We start from the raw sequence: 18,490 nt of genomic DNA on the forward strand, positions 1-18,490 counted from the left end.
TTTGGTTTTTTTGGTGTGTGGGGAAAGTTTCCGTGTTCTAAAATCTAAAATATTGTAAGAAAATTATTGTGGGATATATTATATATGTCACCCCGAAGGTTTTGTTTAGTTACATTTTTAGTTCGTTATCTATACTACGAGTATTATCTATAGTATTATCTATAGTAAATCAAGTAGTGTCTTAAAATTTATACAGATTTATTATTTTATCTTTGTATAGAATACTTTAATAGAATATAAATAAAAACATTGATAAATTAAAAAAATTAGAATATTTAAAACAGAAATTCAATGTATACCATAAATTATCACACTTTTTATCACATTTTGCACGAATTCATCAAATTACGACCATCTTCTGTATACTGTAGCTGTTTATTGTTTATAATTAAGATAACTAAGAGCCTAAGAGATCTACTACAATAATCCACATCCTCATTGTTGGATTAATTAATTATCGTTATGAGAGATTATTGTTACAGCCAAAGTAATAGTTCCTATCAACTTATAAACCACACCATACAATTTTTATAATAAGCAATACATGATATTATTATATACTTTTGGTTTGTAGAGTGCTAAAAGCTCTTAAAAAAAAAAGGTGTTTGACAGGAGGGACTCATAGAGAATATAAATGTAATAGAGAATGAAAATGGTGAGAAAGAGAATAACTATTTGAAAAGATAATGAATTTCGTTGTTTGATATCAGAATAGATATATAAAAAAAATAAAATTTTAAATAATAATAAATTTAAGAGTTAATTGCAAGATTGGTCCCTGTGGTTTGTACAAATTAGCAAGGAGGGTCCCTTTTCGAGAATCGTTGCAATGGGGGTCCCTATTTTGAGAATTTTTTGCAAAATTGGTCCCTTTTTGACGGATCCGTTAAAGGTGGTCGTCAAGTGTGCACGTGTGCCGCACGTGTGGGGGTATTTACGTACTTTCTACCCCACAGGGACCCCCATTGCTAAAATGAAAAAACCACAGGGACCAATCTTGCAACTTTTTAAAAATCCATCACTAAATAATACTACCTTTTGACTTTCCCAATTTTTTTTTTATTAAGTTATTAACTTAAATATAATTTATAACACTTTTTAACTTTTCTTGATTATTTGTTGTTAAAAAACTAAAAACATATAACCACTAAAAATTAAAAGGTATTATTTAGTGATGGATTTTTAAAAATTGTAAGTTTATAAAACTTTTTAAAAAGGTTAAAGGTATTAGTTACTGATGGATTTTTAAAAATTGTAAGTTTATAAGACTTTTTAAAAAGTTAAAAGTTATTATTTTTTTTTCGAACATTCAGTTGGTATGCGACATCACGGCCCATGGTCAACATCTCGTATTTAGTGATGGATTTTTAAAAATTGTAAGTTTATAAAACTTTTTAAAAAGTTAAAAGGTATTAGTTAGTGATAAATTTTTAAAAATTGTAAGTTTATAAAACTTTTTAAAAAGGTAAAAGGTATTAGTTAGTGATGAATTTTTAAAAATTGTAAGTTTATAAGACTTTTTAAAAAGTTAAAAGTTTTTTTTTTTTTCGAACATTCAGTCGGTATGCAATATCACGGAAACCTCACCGTATAATGGTGAAGTCTTGCACGTACCCTAGAGAACGAGATGTTGACCATGAGCCGTTACAAGTATTCGAAGGAAAAAACCCCAAGATTTGACATCCCTAGGGATCGAACTCAAGACCTTGAGTAAAACCTGGGATGCCTCTGAGTAGTTGGACTAATCATCATTAGCTAAAAATTATTATTTTAGTGATGGATTTTTAAAAATTGTAAGTTTATACAAATTTTTAAATATTTAGTGGTGCGTTTTTAAAATTGTAAGTTTAAAAAGTAAGTTTTATAAACTTAGAGTTTTTAAAAATTCATCACTAACTAATACCTTTTAACTTTTTAAAAAGTTTTATAAACGTACAATTTTTAAAAATCCATCACTAAATAATACCTTTTAATTTTTAAAAAGTTTTATAAACTTACAAATTTTAAAAATTCATCACTAACTAATACCTTTTAACTTTTTAAAAAGTTTTATAAACTTACAATTTTTAAAAATCCATCACTAAATGATACCTTTTAATTTTTAGTGGTTATATGTTTTTAGTTCTTTAACAACAAATAATCATGAAAAGATAAAAAGTGTTAAAAATTATATTTAAGTTAATAATTTAATAAAATTATTTTATTTTTTTTTTGGAAAAGTTAAAAGGTATTATTTAGTGATGAATTTTTAAAAAAGTTGCAAGATTGGTCCCTGTGGTTTTTCCATTTTAGCAATGGGGGTCCATGTGGGGTGGAAAGTACGTAAATACCCCCAAACGTGCGGCACACGTGCACACTTGACGGCCACCTTTAACGGATCCGTCAAAAAGGGACCAATTTTGCAAAAAATTCTCAAAATAGGGACCCCCATTGCAACGATTCTCAAAAAGGGACCCTCCTTGCTAAATTGTACAAACCACAATGACCAATCTTGCAATTATACATATAACATCTTAAAAACAAAAAGAAAATTTCATTCTCGCCCATTCTCTACATTCTCTACAATTTGTAGAGAATGAAAAGAATGGAATTCAATCTCCTTACTTCATTCTCATTCTCTTTCTTCATTATAAACAAAAAACGAAGTCCTTCTCATTCTTTTTCTCCCATTTTCATTCATTCATACCAAACACCTCTTTAAATGCTTGAATAGTTCCATATATTTATCAATCGTCATAAGTTCTTTATTTAAATGAACAGATTTAAGACCATGTACCTCTTCAAAATCTTTTTAACATCAAATTTTTCATAAAGTTCATTAATCTTAATTAATATCCATTTAACTTAAGAGTTTTGTTTTTATGATATATTGATTGTGAGAATAAGTTAAAGTACTTGAAAAAGTTTACATATGTCAAAGCTCGAAATTTCGTCCTGATGTTGACCCAGCCTAGCCTTAGGAAACTATGCATAGTTGCACCAATTTCTGGAAAAATCTTACATAGGGCAACCCGAGACTTGAATCTCTACCCCATGGGTAAAACCTTGATGCCTCATCACACGGACCATGGAGCATTGGCTAACTTGAAATGGTTTATGGATCGACGTATGGCATAACATTACACACTTATGAACCGTTGTAGATATCCCAACTTAAAGTTACTTTATTACGTATGAATTGTTTCCAGATAGAAACCTAATTTTTGGTTTGTTCTACTATAAGTTTCTTTTGAGTTTTGACTTGGCACCTGCTTCATGTGATTAATTTACTCAAGTAGTATAAAATTCATAGCTTTTCAAGTATACAAACAGGCATATGAACATGCTAACATTGGGAGTATACATCTTCCCTTTTGTAGTCTACATCATTTGAGATTATATGGTTGATCTTCTTTCCATTGTATCAAACATCAGTAACATAACATTCCGATATCAGAATATAGATTCCCAAATAATATCACATCACAATATCCATATCCAAAAGCACAAAATAAATAACATTACAAGCCGCATATATGCCTTTATTTAGTGGGGTTAAATCAACTGTTTTAAATGAAATCGATATGCAAACTGTATACATCATATTGATCTATATTAGCTGAAAGCCATTACACCATATATGGTGTAAATGAAAATAGAGATCACTCTAGGTTTCTTACCTGAAACACAAGAATCTGGGGACAACATAAACAAAGATCTTAAGTCTCAAAATCAATTTTCATTGGAAGCATAGTCAAAAACACAAAATACCATACAAAATCTAAACTTGATTCAAGTGTCGCCAGACAACATAGTAGTACTAATACTTGATAACATAAACAGAAGTAAAGTGATCACAAGCCATAAGAGAAATCCCTATAACATCTATTCCTCGGCAGCAGAATCACCACTTTGCTTGTTGTGCTTCCTTGCATACCTCTGATTCCTCAAGAACTTGGGGTCCATCTGCATCCCATACAAAAGTAGTTTCAATAAATAGAAAGATCAAAAACACCATTACTGCATTTCTACACGTACCCTTTTACAGTTAATTAATGCAAATTCACAAAAAAAAAATTAAAAAAAAATAATACAGACTTGATGATAAACATATTATCAGATTCTAACATATGCATACCTAGCGTTTCTAATATTCATGAACCATTCAGCAATAATACGAGGATCAATTATACAACATTCCTAGTATATAGTATTACTACACTTAGGAGTAGAGAAAATTGAAACAATCCAGCTCATTAACATTGATCCTATTACCGATGTAAACTCATAAGTCGTAAACTTAAAAGGGTACATCTAGGTTTGCTCATTTGTAAGCAATCATCAATGCACCAAGTGCTCGACGATTAAAAATAAGTTCCGTCTATGCCAATAAGCAAAACAAAACTACAATCGAGAGCCGTAACCATAAGTCAATAAAAATCATAAGCAGTTAAACCTAAGCTTATCGGATGCTTTTCATACGTCCATAAACGCATCAAAAATATATATATTTCTAAGTGTAGCAAATATATTGGTGAATAAGACATAAATAAAAACAAAATATAGAAAGAGATTAAAAAACATACGCCTTTGGTGGAAGTGTGTCTGTGTTTCCTGGGCTTCTTGATTCCATTCCTGTGGGCCTTGTGTGACTGGTTATGCGCCGTGTGATTCTTTGATTTCGCCATCTTCCTTCTTCACTCTCTGTTTTCACCACCAAATTCATTCACTATTATTATTACTTCATTACATATACAAATAATAATATACATACAGATCTATGTCATAAATTACTGGAAACAAGACTGTAGGATTTTTTAAAATTTTAATATAAAAGGAAAATATAGGAAGAGAGAAACCTGTTTGGCTGCCGCTTGAGTTTGCTTCAGGAAAGAGAATTATTATTAGGGCAAAAATGAAGGGGTTATATTTCTCTCTTTTAAGAACCCTGATTTTTGTGTTTTTGGGTGGGCTTTGTGTATTGGGCTCAGCCCATGTTGATATATGTGAATTGTTTAAGGTTTTATTATAACATGGGCATAAAAGGATTTAAATCTATAACTTTTTGGTTTTATTTTTATGTTTCATGTGTTTTAGCACTCACTAGTGGTTGGAAGTTGGAACCCTTGTCTCTGGAAACAGAGGTCATGGGTTCGATCCTCATGCCCAGCAAGGTTAGAGGTCATTTTCTACCTTTGGTAGAACCTGGAAGCAGTCTCTCTACCTCTTTGACAAGGGTAAGACTGTCTACATATCAACCTCCCACATACACCGTCGAAGACGGTATTAGGACCCAAAACCCGTAGAAGACGACATTGAGAGTTACTTTTATGTGTTTTAGCACTCGACTAATACCATTGAAGTCTGCAAAGTTAAAAACGACAATGCGTAAAATAGACTCGTGTATATTTGAGTCAGAAGACTTGTTTTGAAGAATTACATGAATATAAAAAACCTAATCCATTTATTGTTACACTAGACAACGCTATGCACGATGTATATTTTCTAATGTGCATTTTCAGTGATAAAGAAAGATAACTGTCCGCTTCTCATTTCAAAACTATAGCATTAGTAACATAAACACATATGTTTTATTCGCTTTAAATAGAAATGTTTATGATTATCTTTAAGTTGATTTTGAAGTGTATGATCCATGTACATGTTACTTTTTTTAAAACATTTTAGATAAATGAAAGAAATTTCCAAAACAAAAACATATTATTGATGTTAAGTAACTTAGTAAAACGATAATAATCATCCATGAAATAGAAGATGTGCAATAAATTAACAATGGAGGTGTTTCTAAGCAACTAGCCAGCTAGGGTCCATGGTTATCTTAAGGCATTTCCCTATCCCGACGCTGTTATCACCTCATCTTGACTGTCACATCAGCCTTTTCTATTTAGGACGCATCCAAGATGATACGTCGATTAACATATACATATTATGAATATGCAATCTAATATCATTATACAATAGAACGGAGTTTATACGGATCACGTGCAACCTAACATAGGATGGTGTGAGGAGGATTAGGATATTTGGGTGGCGATTCCCTGCTTGTAACTCGTATTATGTATGCGGTTTTACGTCATCCGATCCTATAATGGTGATATATGTTTTACTTATATTTGCTAGATGATGATAAGAGAGTTTTGTTCTTCTGAGAGAATTGGAGTGTAAAGAGTTTTATGTGAAAACTTCTTATGTTCTTTCTTTATGATTTGAGTTACTATTTATAGTAATAAGGATGACCCTTGGTGATTTGAAAGGGTGTCCCTTGGTGATTCGAAATGGTGTCCTTTGTTGATTTGAAAGGGTATCCTTTGATGATTCAAAAGGGGGTCCTTTGGTGATTTGAAAGGGTGTCCTTTCATAACTCGAAAGGGTGCGTTTTGGTGATTTGAAAGGGTGTCCTTTCATAACTCGAAAGGGTGCGTTTTGGTGATTTGAAAGGGTGTCCTTTCATATCTCGAAAGAGTAAATTTTAGTGATTTGAAGGGTACCCTTAGGTGACTTGAAAGGTTGTCCCTTGTATATATATTATTCCTTTGGCATCGTATGTATACCATGTTATCTTATGTATACTATCACAAGAACTACCATCCTCTTATTATACCATCATCTTCACCTCATCCTCAATTAAAAAATTATAAACCTCAACACATATATACTCATACATACCACCATTCTCTCTTTTCTTACACACATAATTATAAAATGGACCCCACATATAAGTTTTCCAACCCTTTCTTATTTTTGACGAGAAATGATGATTATTTTTGACGAAAAATGATGACTGACCAAGGATGAGATGGTGCCTATGGCGTCCGCTTATGACGACATGCACGAAGACGAAGTCCATAGGGAATAGCCTCATGAACCTGAACATCCCTTTTCCGATCATTGATATGCATCATCAATAATTCATCATTGTCATGAGAAATGAGTAATAGATTGTACATTTATACAAATATCTAAAACATGATAATTTATCATTTTATTGTAACATTTTTTAATTTCTTTTATTACCAACTAATTGATTAATTTAATGAACATAACTCGACGTTATTTAGTTTTAAGTTATCACAAAAAACAATCAAATAAGAGCAATAAATTTAAAAAAATACTTTTGTTTTTGTAATTTAAAAAACTCCATAAAGAATCGTTATCGACTCTATATTACAAATGCTGCTACTGACTTGGATTACCAACGCAACGCAAAGCATTTTTCCGATATCTTCTACCCTCTCAAATATATGACATTTGACACGATAGAGAACTAAACACCACTACAGCTGCCTACTAACAAATATACATTGGTTAGGGAAAATAAAAATTCAACAGAAGTATCACGCCAGATTTATCAATACAAGTACAAAAATTCAACACAAGTTTAGAAAGCCCAACTATGGCTAACATGAAAATCCAACATCTACAACATCCAGCCAAGATATCTTGTGGTCAAAACAATGAAAAAAATCAATAGATGAAGAGATCAGTAGCATCTTACAAGATATCTAGTAAGTAGTACAGTTCCACCACTTTATGAAACATATCTTGCTCTTCATACAAGTTTAATCTTAACTTAAACAAGAATGAATGGGAACATAACTTAAAAACAATATGCAACATCAAAGTAAGATCCACTTGAGCCTAAATTCAAAGAGAATTAACCATACAACATTTCTACATATATTACTATATATTGCAATCTTTGTTTCCCAATTGTAGGCTTCACTTAAAGGGATATTCAGTTACATAGACAACTGGTAAATGAAAAGAAACCAGATTAACAACTCTTGGTTATACCAAAATGACCCTATGGACCTGGTAATCGAAGCAGTCAAACTCCTCACTTGCATCGAATCTAGTCATAAGGGCCTTTCGATCAGAAGGGAAACTACTATCGATGATAGCTCATACTTAAATTAGAATTGGAAACCCTCTTTCCCATAAAAAAAAAATATGGATGGGCATAATCGACATACCTCCTTAACTATGCATTTACAAGATGTGACAACACCCTAAACATAAACAAGTGCACACTCGCATAATGAAACACATATTTTAGTTTTCCATGTCAGTCGCGGGGTCAAGGCTCTCACTATACGCAAGCTGCAAGAGTCCAAAGAAACAAAAAAAGGAAAACATAAGGATCGGCGTCAATACTAGTCAATAAGATGTTATAACTTCCTATAAATGGGATTTGGGTCACGGCTTATCTCTAACGAGTTAAATAAGATCGGCTAAAGGATTTAACTAGAAAGAAAACGGTCCAAATGGGACAAACAGAATGAAAGTCATGCAACATGTACTCAGAGGCATAAAGATCTCATACAATGCTTTACTTAAGAAAGTTAGCTTGTTTTTGAATGATGCAGTTTCCATTTCAATTTTAACACAAATGTTAGCCAACCAATCCAATCTGTCCCCAACCCTTTTTGACCCACCTCACTAAAAATTACCCATTTTTACATGAAAATATATTGATCTATTGTTCAAACCGCCCACCCACCCAATTTGCCACCTCTGAAAATTGTCATGGTATGATTATTACAAGTGTAGATCCTGCATACCGATGCTTGGATGTGTTCTAGCTTCATTTTTCTGTAGTCTTCCTGAGCTCTTTTTGAGCGGAACATGGCTTGCACCCGAACAACAGATCTCTCTACCCGCTCTTCAGCTTGCTTCCGGCTGGCATGGAAGAATCCCTCCTCACCATTGTTTTCTTGCTTTTCGTCCTTGTCTTCATCTTTTGGATCAACCTGAAGACCTCGAAAACCTCTTCGTTTCAAACGCCAACGGAGAATCGCTTTCTCAAGCACCCCTACCGACCATACTATCTTAGTGTATTGCCTTCTGACTTGGTGCCCTCGATAAATTGACTGCATTATACACATATAAAGACATATTACTAAGCAAGCCCATGAAAATAATGTAAGGTCTGTATTATCTATTACATATGGTGGTATCTCGATTTCAGTCGGTAATGGGTTAACGAGATAACCTGATTCTAATGTTTGAATAAACGGATTTTGCTATATATTATCAAGATTTTGATCTGAAAAATAATCAATTTCTTACCAAATAGATACACAATGGGCGGACAAAAAAGAAATTCACTTATCTACCCATTCTTTCTAACCCAACTTGTGAGAGTATATGTTCATGTCACATACCATCTCTTTTATCCAGTAAATATCTTATTTTATCATTTTATCTAATTATTTCTTATATCATCAGAATTTGCCGAACATTAAAACACGAAATTAACAACTTCAGATTGTAGCAGCACATCCAAACACTAGTTTTTACAGGTGAGTTTATTAATTATACGATTCTGATCAATCAAAATCAAATAAATCACTTACAGAAAACACCCCTTAAGTCGAAGTTCGTATCTTAAACTTTGATCTAGTATGGCTTCAGGAAGTCACATTCATATAAACTTATTAAATGAAGATGTCTAACGATACAAAGTGAGATCTTACTTGAATTTTGATGACTTGACGACGTGTCTTCAAAAATTCATTTCTTAGCTTCCAAGTGCGAAACCTATACTGTATGCGTAAAGCAGCTGCCATTTGTTTTTTTGTTTCATGTTTTCTATAAGCATGTTGAATCCTCATTGCTGCTATGATACTCCGTGCTTCATCTTCTGTGTTTGAAGACTCAACTTCTTTTGTTCTAAGTTTAAAGGATTGCTCTCTAAATGCAGCCTGTATACGAGCTGCAGCATCTGCAGCTGTTCTATAAGCAGCCAGGGTATCCTTCAGATATTGCTCCTCTTCGTTGGCTTGAGTCAATCGGAGATTAGGGGCAAAATCATCATTAGTAGGTAACGTACTTTGTAGTGAGCCACTAACGTTTCCAGCTAAGGTCATGGCCTCAAAATGAGACACAAGACCCTTCTCAGCAAGATAAGCACCCAATCCCTCATAACCACTCTTGGATGCAAGATCAGCAGGTGTGCATCCACTCGGGTTATCTGAAGTAGGGTCCGTTACCAAATCTGGCTTGGCCCCTGCAGAGAGAAGAGATGCAACCATCCTTTGCCTGGATGTAGAAACTTTTTAATCAAATAACATGAACACTGAGCATATCAGTAACGTAATATACAGGAGTGATAGTTGCGCCTGGAGTCTCAATAATCAGTTTTTAGTACAAAATAGCTTATTTACCACTCACTTTACTCGCATTTATTGTGAATAGCACCATTAAAAATAGGGATAAGTATCTTGAAATGTAACAAACTTTGGACGAATGTCTATAGTAGGAAATAACTAAAGTTGTGTGTATTGTATGTAAACAACTTAAAAAATGTTTATTGTATGTAAGAAAACATATGTGGCAACCATATAGAGGTGACACTTGTCTGATTTTAATTGGTTGAACACATTTTCTTACATACAATAAACATTATTTTCGAGTTGTTTACATACAATACACATAACTTTAGTTATTTCCTACTATATACATTCGTTCAAAGTTTGTTACATTTCAAAATACTTATCCCTTAAAAATATAGTATTATTAGATTACACAAGAAAAAAAAACTAAATGTTTTTAAAAAGCCAAATAATTACACTACTAGAACGCATTTATACCAAGGGAGACTTGAACCGCCAACCTCAGGGTCAATAACTTCTTATCTTTTAAAAAAATCTATTTTTATAGCTAATACAAAATAAATTTATCATAAATTAAATTCGACTATTTCAACCTTATATATAGATGTTCGTTATGGTCACTTTATTTATGAGTTCCCTAAATAATCAGAATTTTTGAGAATTGATTTATTGTAATTTTGTTTACTTTGTTAATAAAATAACTGAGGCACCGCCATAACGGCCTCTTTGTTAAAGAAATATCAATGAACAGCAGATCAACGTCCATACAATATTTCCTAGCCTCCTACAACCCATTTTATTATATAAATAATGTAAAAATCTGTTAAAGAATGCTCTCTGAGAAGAAAAAAGTACCTCCCATAGTGTGCGGCCCAATGAAGAGCCGTCCATCCAAATTTGTCACGAAAATCCAGAGATAAGCCAGACCACGAATACGGGTATATAGCCCAATTATAGTCCAAAATTGCACACAAATGGATTACTCCTTGACCTTCATCATCTCGGTCAGGGATCTTACCACCATCCAACACTCTTTCCAACAGCCATTCAAGTAATCTGTTTTGCAATGTGAGCTCCAATAAGCTATTTTTTGCTCGCTGGAAAGGTATTCTTTTTTCTGTAACTGAATTTACCAGATAATCCCAACTATTAACAATGTGGCGTGTTTTCTGCGCAAACGTTACTGCTTCCTTCAGGGTCTTTTGTGGTATCTTACTAGATAAGATATTCAGACTTTTAGAAGTAGAAAAAAGTAAATGAGCTAGTCTCATATTGATTTGAAGATCCTGCCAGTCAGGCTTCTCGTCTACAGAAGTCACTAAAGTAGTCATAGGTTGATCCCTGAATTCAAATGCCATGACTTGACTGATGGGTTTATGGCCATCAAAGCTGAGGAAAAGATTCACAACACCAGCATTTTGTGGAGTAATCATACACCTAAACACTCCTGATTGGATGATTTCTGCTGGAACACAAACATCCCCGCACACACAAAATAGATTTGAGTTTGATAGACGCATATGTCTTTCATGGAACACTCCGACCACTAAGATCTGTAGAAAAGATACTAATTTTAAGACATCTATATTAAAGGAATTTCGACATCATTAAAGGCAAACTTATAAAAAGGCAACTAAGGTCATATTTCCATTTTAGATAACCAATGGTCAAACGGAAGTCTGTAAGATAAAAAATAAAATAAAAAACTATTTTCATGGTCCACATCAGGGAGAAATAAAAGAAGTCACCATTGTCAAATCTATGGAAACATCAGCATGTTAACTAGATAATCATGTCAGGTTACCTTGAATCGATTTTTTTTTGTAAGTTAGTTATCTTAAGTCTAATATTATGACAATTTGATGCTTTACTCTGGCCAAATTCGGTTACATAAAATAGAAATTTAACCGAAGTTGGGTTACCTTCTTTAAGCAGTTAGACCATAACTGTTAAAGTGTTAAGTAAAATAATATAAAAAGGGGAATGACACCTTTGTTTCCTCATTTGATAGAGCCCATGAAGGAGAGACCTCGGTTATCTTGAAAACTTGAGATTCAAGGTGACCACCATTTAGTGTTCCGAGTTGTTGCTCACAACTCAACAAGGGTTCTGGAGTTAGTAACGGGTCATCTATTGCTCCAGGAGAATCTGCTATGATGTAATTCATCCATCTTCCAAAACTATCTTGTGCTGGCAATCCATCTTTTCGCATCATGTCTAAAACACCAGTGCCAACATTTGCAACTTGAGTGTCCTTCATTCCCGCCTTCGGAAGGTCATTGTAACTAACGGTATTACCTTCTCTCACTGTTTCGTTACCAAATGGTGCCAAAGCATTTTCCATAGCAAAATTGTTCCCCAAGATGAAATTACTCTGTAAAGATGCATCATTGTCGCATATTTAAGACGAGAGGAAACAATTTCAACCCATTTACTTATAAATATGTTAATTTGGGTTATGTGTTACCTCTTAAGGTCAAACAGGTTAAATAAAAAGATAACCTAAAGGAAACTGTTCAATTGAGTCAAAATCAAGCCAAAGTGTATATTAATGCATACTAATCGTTTAAAATAATTTTTTGAACGGCACCTCCTAAATCGTTTAAAATATTATTCTTTCAATAATTATTGCCATACTAATCATTTGTAAAATTTCGAACACAAAATCGTGAATCAACTTGACATGAACTCATTTTTGCCTACGAAAAAAAAAAAACTTGACACGGCCCTTTATAAAATGTTGAAGTTAGAAATAAAGCCACAGACATCAGATTAAAATGCAATCACTAAAATTTGTAGATATAACTGTACCAAGTCAGATTAAAATGACAATTTGGCTTTTTATAATACACACATACATGATGACATAGTACAACTCAATTATTCAATTACTCCATTACATAAAATTTGATTGCTTTGTTATATAAAATTTCAGCTTTGTGGATGGACGGACTGCTATAGGAAAAGGAGAATATAGCAATACAAAAGAACAGCGATATGCCACTTACATTATCTACTGATCCGTTTAATTCATATTGGTCAGCTTGATTAAAACGTGCAACATTTCCTGCAAATCATAACCTGGAGTATGTAAATAAAGGATGATTCTCTATATATTAACAAAACAATGCAGCAAATACAAGCTCACTACCTCCTGATGTAATCAGCTTGTTGGACTCGTTTGGAATAACGAGCTCATCCCATTCAAGAGTGTTGAGTTCATGAATCCTCATCTCATGATTGATTACTGTCTCAGTTGGCTCTGTGAAATAAATATTTATTTTTTTAAAAGAAGGAAGAAACTTCAGAGCATTTAGCCCATCGATAAGAATCCACATTTACGTCTTCATCTTATAACTACTACTATCCACCCATGGTTTCAAAACACTAATGCACGACTAATCTTGTGCAACATCGTGACAAAACTGAGGGAGATTTTATGGATCAAACTAGATACCATCTATAACTTGAAATGGTGACAACGATCATATGCATAAATTTACTGTATGTTTTCCCGGAAAAGATACTGCAACTCGGTGGAAATCCAAAAACACGTAGAATATACACTACTGAATAAGGTATGTACTGGAAACTGCTATAAAGTTAACTAAGATGTGTTTTTAGTCTTTTACATTTATTAAGTTAAATTTTTCTTCTGTCACCCGATAAACTTACACACCAGTAAAGTACACCTGATCAACTCCATCAATTTCTTCAGACAGATTAGATGAAGTAGGTGGGTCTGAACTAGAGTTGGAATCAACAGGGATCGCCGGAGAACCTTGCAGCTGCATGATATTTTCAGCACACCCATAAGTAGTAAGTCGCAGTTGTTATTAATAGGAGCCAAAGTCGTGTAACGGATCAAATGGGTAACTTTTTAGTGCAGGTCAAAACAGGACAGATGACAGATCGGGTTCGGCTGACCCAAAAAACATTTGCCTCCTTTTTGTATGATCTATCAACAGCTAATGTGTTAAATATGAGTGAATTATATTGTAACAGAAGAAATCAAACATTTTTGAGAAAAAAATCACTTATAAGGTTTAATGCATCCCGGTCCTCAGGTGACTTTTGGCCCATTTGAGCCGTTTTTTAGTTAAATACTTTAGACTGGCTAGCTTGAGATCAAACATAACCCAAGCCGATCTGCTTATAGTTTAATGGGTCGATGTTGCCATGTCTATATACTGAACGATCCTCTATGCTCTATATATGTCTGCCTTTTTGTTTTTTAGCACCAAACATAACCCAGCCGATTGCTTAGGTATCTTGGTAAATCTCGATGCATGGGACACACATACATGTCAGAAGTGTGGTCAAATATAAAAGAATCGATAATTTATATGATAAACCAACCTCTTGAGTGTCACGATAGTGAACAAGTACAATATGTTCCAGTTTCCTGTAACATGATCAAATTGAATAACTATTGGAATACGAATATATCAATGCAAGAAATACAATGAAAATATGTATTGGAGATATATTGTAACGTATATTAATGAAATTTTAGGTTGTTGCATACTTATCAAGAAGCCAATAACATCTACGAACTAAGGTTGATCGATCTTCGCCATGTGCATAATATACATGAATTCTTTCATTGTTGCCAACCTGTATCAACAGCATTGAGGGCTTATAGATGGTCAAAAATTTTGATCAAGCCTAAAGAACAAAATATACAAGAAATAAATCAAATTACTATCACGATCCCATTGTTAGATGATGCTGAGTTGGCTATGTTTCTGAAGTCGGTTGTCCATTTGGTTCACATTTAACTAACCTTGGTTTTAAAAAGCGATAAGCGCACAAAAGCGATAGGGTCCATTTCGGAAGCGCAAAAGCGGTGAGCTTTTCGTACGCAAGGCGCACACTTATGAAGAAATTTTATTAATTATTTATATAGTATTTATAACACATAAAATACCAAAACAACATCAATAAGATACTCGTTTAAGTCCGGCTTTGATCAAATTTGGTATTTGAAAAGAAATTCTCAAAAGATTGTTGTTCTCGTTGAGGAAAAAGAAAAAAGAGATCAATCTTGTTGAGAAAGAAGAGGTAAGAAAAAAAAAATTACTTATTTCTATAAAAAAAATCCTCTTGTGTACAAAAAGCTCACGCTTTTTAGCGCTTAGGCTCACAAAAAAGGCCCAAAAGCGCGCGCTTTCTGTACACCCTGCGCCTTGAGTACCAAAAAGCTCCAAGGCTTGCGCCTAGGTGCACCTAGCGCTTTTTAAAACCAAGTAACTAACGCAACTCATATAATTACAAAATGAAAATTATGTAAACAAATGTAGATGATCGCAAATTTTGGTTTAACTTTGACTTGTACTATTTTTCACCACTAATAGAAGCTAAAGTAACTAGTTCATACAACACTTAGCAAGGTACTAGCACTATAATAGATGATAAAGAATATTAAACAAAGGAAATATTTGATTACAAAATTTATAAAAAAAAAATTAAAAAAGAAAAAGAGATACAACCTTCAAGTGTTCATGAGCTTCTTTTACAGTTTTTCCATCTTTTTTCTTTTTCCAGTTATGACCATCTCTTCGGAAATTTCTGAGCATCTTACGGTCAAATAGAACGATGGTGCCACCTGTTGAATTGTAGTATGAAAAGGTTAGATATCACTCCTTGACTTAAGCCCTCTTGTATAAAAAGATAATGTCAGAATAGAGATGTTATGCGCTTTCTATAATTACTTGGTGGCAAATTAACTGGCTTCACACTGATGCTGAAATGCTTGTGGTTACAAAGTATTGCATGAATTTCATTTGGCCGGAGCCATCTTGTCTTTGCTTCCTCCAACATGTTGGGCATATCCAAATCTGTTGATGTGGTTAAGAATTGGTTTCATTAGAAAGTAAAACATAAAATTACCAGGCAATTCAAACTAATGATACATATGTTTATAAAATCATGAAAGATATATCTACTTCTACCATTTATACGACTGAACTTTCAGTTAACGAACAACTATCCTAGGAAAGATACATTTTCTGATTCTACATGATCAATCCATCTTCAAACATTTGACTTAGTACTTAATCTAATAAAACTATATGAATATATCCTTCAATTGCTCCTTAATAAGGACAAAATTAAAAAGTAAAATAAAAAGTTGACAGAAAGCAAAGTTAATAAGTGATTACTGAGGGGAAAAAGCAAAGACGTTGCATTTTTATTGACGATTTACAGTAAACAGTGTCACGTTTTTTGGAATAAAAGGAGCAAAATTCGAGAAAAGCATTCTTTGTACCAAACCATGTGACCTTTAACTGATGCATCAAACATCACTATCTCTCTCAAGCTTTCATAGTTTGCATAACATAATCTAACTAATACCAACTGTATACATATGTATTAAATGGAATATATGCTCTTCATTATTCATGTATCAATGTATCATACAAAACCGTGACACTTAACTTGAACATAAATAGTCTAAAATGGATATCATGAACTTCTGATGCAGCTCTGTTGGTTATAAATTAAGTAAGGGAAATGAGATTCACATTAACCCAGTTATTTAATTTATACGTAAGCGGAAATGTTGAATGATCTCTTCCGCGTGAATCTTGTGTGCAGCAAGCAGCATGAATTATTTCCCCATAAAGTAGTTCTTGTTAATATCTTGCTCCCTTCCAAACTTTGGAGTGGGGCCATTTATAATACAACTCATGACTTGGCTTTGCAGATAAAAAAGTAGTTCTTGTGAATATCCAAATTTGGTTAAGTCTTTAGCAATAAGTTATTTAACCATGATATTTACACAATCCTAACCATTTCAAGACAAATAACAATGTACAGTTTATCATCCTCATTAGCCTAGAAATCCTCCTAATGAACATTAGGCATGGATTCATCCATTAAAAAATGGCCATCAGACATACTCCTGCTCTTCTCTTAGATTATCATCATGTATACATTCTAAGGATCTCTAAGCTAATACTTCAATACATAAATCATTGCTCGTTCAGGCGTTTACTTAAGGGAGCTAAAAAAAAAAAAAAACTTGTATTTACATCAATTGCACTGACATTTTGGTGTGCAAATTAAACAACTAATCTCCCTCTCTCAATTCTAGATTTACTAATATCTAAAGCATATGCACAAAGTTCACGCGATTGTAGCCTAGCATTCGAGAAATGCTGCATAAAAGCGGAAATCAAGAATTCAAATTCCAGCATCATGTCCATTTATACATAATATTACCTAATTTGCCTTCTCTCACATTGGCCATAACACCAATCGATGGAGACCAATTATAGAATTTACAAGAACAAATAAACAAAAAAAACAAAACTCAAAAATCAAAATTACACAAAAAAAAAAAGGAAAAGAAAAACTCGGAAACACAAACCTTCCATTGTCTTGAAGCCATGAATCTCTGACCCAATAAGTCCTCCTGGTACTCCATGTTCCATCTCATATAATCCAACCTCTGTATTTCCAAAATTAGCGACTCCTTAGCAACAACATATATATAATTATTATATATATATATAGGAATCAAAAATTCTGTTAAAATACCTAAAACTGTACCGATGCTACCTAAATTTAATCAAATCACTATGATTGATTTACCATAACTATTTAATATTAGTGTAGTGAAAACTTACAGAATCTGCAAAAGCAGAGAAGACCAAAAGGAATTTTTGCAGTGTATATATATATATATATATTATTATATTATTATATGTATAGAATTTAGAAAGAGTGTGTGTGTGTGTGTGTCTGTCTGTAATAAAAAGATTTGCAATGATCCAAAAGTAAAAGGGAAAGTCTTGTTGTGTTGAGTAGTCAAACTTTCTCTGTTTTTCTTTCCGTCTAGATACAAAAGTGTTTAATAGTCTTGGTTTCTTTTCTTATTTTCTAAAATCAACTATTGAAAAATGTATATATAAATATCTTTATCTTTATTACGTATAAAAAGCATGTTTATGTAATATAACGTCATTATCTAGATTTAATCGTACGTGTAATTCATGTGCAAACTATTAATTAGATCATACCAAAAGTAATAATAGATATCTTCAAAAATATTATAAATTATCCGAACATAAATTCTAATGCTTGAAAAAAAGTTATTGGAATACATCTATCAAGTTGGTAATACTTGATGTGGTAGCTAAAGAATAACAGACTCACATTTAAGGCTCTTTCAGGTAGTTTTCTTTGTAAGTTAGCGGGGATTTACCTATTCCTCAAGAGTGGACTGAAGTCTATCGGGGGAGGATGCTACAGGTGTTCCTGAGAGAACAAGTCTTTTTACCCAACAGGCACCAACAGATTTATAACAGGTCTTCAAGCCTCACTCGATTGAAGTTCGTCTTTCTTTCGATGATCAGACATAAGAAAGGCGG

General features: G+C 33.0%; 2 protein-coding genes across 3 annotated transcripts; both read right to left on the bottom strand.

Moving 5' to 3' along the window:
• Positions 1-3,698: 3,698 nt before the first annotated feature.
• LOC122582157 (60S ribosomal protein L29-2-like) lies at positions 3,699-4,930 on the bottom strand. The gene is made up of 3 exons (XM_043754513.1): positions 4,839-4,930; positions 4,566-4,683; positions 3,699-3,945 (listed from the first exon to the last, which is right to left on the bottom strand). The coding sequence occupies exons 2-3, from the start codon at positions 4,665-4,667 to the stop codon at positions 3,865-3,867; spliced, it is 183 nt and encodes a 60-aa protein (XP_043610448.1). The 5' UTR covers positions 4,668-4,683; positions 4,839-4,930; the 3' UTR covers positions 3,699-3,864.
• Positions 4,931-7,651: 2,721 nt separating this feature from the next.
• On the bottom strand, positions 7,652-17,828 carry LOC122581323 (calmodulin-binding transcription activator 6-like). Of its 2 annotated transcripts, none has more exons than XM_043753537.1 (14): positions 17,747-17,828; positions 17,488-17,568; positions 15,827-15,952; positions 15,605-15,720; positions 14,641-14,729; positions 14,472-14,517; positions 13,792-13,900; positions 13,264-13,374; positions 13,121-13,179; positions 12,103-12,486; positions 10,968-11,665; positions 9,474-10,038; positions 8,559-8,867; positions 7,652-8,097 (listed from the first exon to the last, which is right to left on the bottom strand). In XM_043753537.1, the coding sequence occupies exons 2-14, from the start codon at positions 17,549-17,551 to the stop codon at positions 8,050-8,052; spliced, it is 2,724 nt and encodes a 907-aa protein (XP_043609472.1). In that variant the 5' UTR covers positions 17,552-17,568; positions 17,747-17,828; the 3' UTR covers positions 7,652-8,049. The 2 variants fall into 2 exon arrangements, with proteins under 2 accessions (XP_043609472.1, XP_043609471.1); XM_043753536.1 differs by lacking the exon at positions 17,747-17,828 and adding an exon at positions 17,658-17,746.
• Between the last annotated feature and the right edge of the window lie 662 nt (positions 17,829-18,490).

This window comes from Erigeron canadensis, chromosome 9, assembly GCF_010389155.1.
Source record: "Erigeron canadensis isolate Cc75 chromosome 9, C_canadensis_v1, whole genome shotgun sequence".
NCBI lineage: Eukaryota > Viridiplantae > Streptophyta > Magnoliopsida > Asterales > Asteraceae > Erigeron > Erigeron canadensis.

Bases quoted from the DNA above. Each gene is read 5' to 3' on its own strand.
- LOC122582157 (XM_043754513.1), bottom strand. From the start codon at position 4,667: ATGGCGAAATCAAAGAATCACACGGCGCATAACCAGTCACACAAGGCC. The intron at 3,946-4,565 runs GTATGTTTTTTA...TATGGGATGCAG, and splicing joins GACACACTTCCACCAAAGGC to ATGGACCCCAAGTTCTTGAG.
- LOC122581323 (XM_043753537.1), bottom strand. From the start codon at position 17,551: ATGGAACATGGAGTACCAGGAGGACTTATTGGGTCAGAGATTCATGGC. The intron at 15,721-15,826 runs GTAATTATAGAA...ACAATTCAACAG, and splicing joins GCCAGTTAATTTGCCACCAA to GTGGCACCATCGTTCTATTT. The intron at 11,666-12,102 runs GTGTCATTCCCC...TCTTTTCTACAG, and splicing joins TATCAAATGAGGAAACAAAG to ATCTTAGTGGTCGGAGTGTT.